This window comes from Phacochoerus africanus, chromosome 11, assembly GCF_016906955.1.
Source record: "Phacochoerus africanus isolate WHEZ1 chromosome 11, ROS_Pafr_v1, whole genome shotgun sequence".
Taxonomy (NCBI): Eukaryota; Metazoa; Chordata; class Mammalia; order Artiodactyla; family Suidae; genus Phacochoerus; species Phacochoerus africanus.
Window position 1 is genome coordinate 112782609 of NC_062554.1, and position 2940 is coordinate 112785548.

At 38.6% G+C, this 2940-nt stretch overlaps 1 protein-coding gene across 1 annotated transcript; it reads right to left on the bottom strand.

The window, feature by feature from the left end:
- Positions 1-296: 296 nt before the first annotated feature.
- On the bottom strand, positions 297-1229 carry LOC125111425 (olfactory receptor 2A2-like). Its single transcript, XM_047753371.1, has one exon. The coding sequence runs from the start codon at positions 1227-1229 to the stop codon at positions 297-299; it is 933 nt and encodes a 310-aa protein (XP_047609327.1).
- Between the last annotated feature and the right edge of the window lie 1711 nt (positions 1230-2940).

The window sequence follows — 2940 nt, forward strand, 5'->3', positions numbered from 1 at the left end:
GTAAAAGTGCCATAAATTTGCCTAAACACTGTATTTCTTCTTGGATTTGTATTTGTCTGGGATACTTCAACCTATTATCTGACTTCCGTTGTTCTTACAAAGAGTACTAGTCTATATATTGCTGTCACAGCTGAGGAATGGTTTCTTAGGGGTTCCTATTCTGTCATCCTGCTGATGTTACTCATGAGTAATGCTCATCATTAAAACATACTTCTTCTTGGGGAATTTTCTTGAGACTTTTTTTTTTTCACCAGCAATCACAACTCCTAAAGAGAAAAATCCACTGCACCAAAAATTCACCCTGTCCTCTTTTTCTGCAATACTCTGTGGAAGGCAGACTTCACTTGAGCATTCCTTAGACTGTAGACAAGGGGGTTTAGCAATGGGTTGAAAAGGGTGTAAAATAGGAAAAGGATTTTCTGCTGCTCCTCTCGTTGATTATTGTCTGGGACCAAGTAAACCATCATGGCTATGCCAAAGTAGAACCCAACCACACAGAGGTGGGAAGAACAGGTGGAAAAGGCTTTCTTGCGGCCCTCCTTTGACTGGATCTTCAGGATGGCCCAGAGGATGCGCACATAGGAGACCAGCATCAGGGAAAGGGGCCCAACTAAGATGAACACACCATCAGCAAAGAGGAAAATTTCATTGATCCAGGTTTCACCACAGGCTAATTTGAGAACAGATCGGATTTCACAAAAGAAGTGGTTCACTTTCTGGGGCCCACAGAAAGACAATCTTAACAGGAGAATTACTTGGACTAGAGCCAGGGAAAACCCACATGCCCAGGAAGCAATAGCCAGGACTGTGCACAGTCTCCAGTTCATGATGACAGTGTACTGGAGGGGATGGCAGATCGCCACATACCTGTCATAGGACATCACCACCAAAATCAGGCACTCTATAGAAGCAAAACTCAAATTAAATATCATCTGCAAAGTACATAAGATAAAGGAGATAGTTTTTTTGTGATTCAGTAGGTTTGCCAGCAAATTGGGCAAATTGCTGGAAGCATAGGACATGTCAATAATGGCTAGGTGAGATAGGAAGTAGTACATGGGGGAGTGCAGTCTAGGGTCAAGGCAAATGAGTCCCAAGATAATGCCATTTGCCAGTAGGTTGAAAATATATAACAGGGAGAAGATACCAAAGAGGAGCAATTCCATCTCTTCAGTGAGCTGGAATCCCACCAGGATGAATTCTGCGATCCAGGATTTGTTGCCCTCCATTGCTAATGATAGGCTGTCTGTAAAGGACCGAAGTGTGATGGAAAGTCAGGTATGCATAGCAGTGAAAATTGGAATTATTTATCGGAAGTGATTTCAGAGGGAGCTTGTTTCTACTTCACCGATTATTTTCTCCAATGTTTACTTTTTTTTTTTACTTTTTACTTCGAAGTAATTCAAATTTTCAGATCAGTATCAAGAATCATAAACAATACTAGTATACACATTTTATCAATTTTTTTTCACGTTGGCCTTGTCATTTCTTTTCTACGTACATAGTATTAGTTTTCTGTAGACCACATGTAAGTAAAATGCAACCACATTCACATATTGACAATTTATTCCTAAACATTTTTGATTTTCACCCAGTAACAGGAATATTCACTAATCTGTTCTCAATATAATTACCAAAATCAGGAAATGTAACATTAACATTGATTAACTATATTACAGGATTTTCTGCTCATGTCATCTAAGGCTTAAATTCAATATCACATATAATACTCATTTTCTCTAATCTAAAGAGTTAGCCTTTCTTGCCTTGAAACTGGTTTTTGTTTTTGGTTTTTTGCTTTTTTAGGGCCACACCCATGGCATTTGGAGGTTCCCAGGCCAGGCATCTAATCGGAGCTAAGGCTGCTGGCCTATGCCACAGCCACAGCCACAGCAACGCAGGATCTGAGCCATGTCTGCAACCTACACCACAGCTGATGGCAACACAGGATCCTTAACCCACTGAGTGAGGCCAGGGATTGAACCTGCAACCTCATGGCTCCTAGTTGGATTCGTTTCTGCTGGGCCACAATGGGAGCTCCCAACACTGGTATTTTTGAAGAGTATGAGTTTTATTTTTCTGTATGTGTATTATCTCTCAATTGGGGTTCTCCATTGATTGTCCATGTTTTAGTTCAGATTAAAATTTTTGGCAGAAAAAAAAACGTGTCCCTCTTAAAGCCTTCCACTAACACACAGATAATGTTAATTTTTTCCAGTATTGGTGATGTTCTTGTGAATCAATGGTTAAGGTGGTGCCTCCATATTATTTCTGCTATAAAGATATTAATCCATCATTTTTAAGTACTTTTTTCTTTCTGCCTTAGCAAATTATCCTATATTCATCTTGTGGATTTCCCACTTCAGCTTGAAATTAGTTATTTCACTAGTAATATGCCTCCTTTTATTGAAGAATGATGTTTTGAAAGCACTATCTGTTTTGAGTGTTAAATAATTTTTTACCATGATTGTTGCCAAATTTCTGACATCCACATTTAATAGGGAAAATATATAATTTGGGACAGCATATAATTTGTTAAGAGGCAATGGATTCTTACCTTTACACTTTAATCCTAATACATCTTTACCAACTTTATTTATTTATTTATTTATTTATTTAGCTTTTTTGGGCTACACCTGTGGCATATGGAGATTCTCAGGCTAGATATCTAATCAGAGCAGTAGCTGCTGGCCTACGCCACAGCCACAGCAATGCCAGATCCCAGCCATGTTGGAAACCTACACCACAGTTCATGGCAATGCCAGATCCTTAACCCACTGAGCAAGGCCAGGAAAGGAAATGATTTCAGTATCACACAGTAGATTTTCAGCTAAAGCAGATTTAGAATCCCAGAATTTTGTTAATTTATATATTTATATATTTTTTTATATTTAGACATTTGGAAATATTAGACCTACAGATTAAAGTTTCAATAGTCTG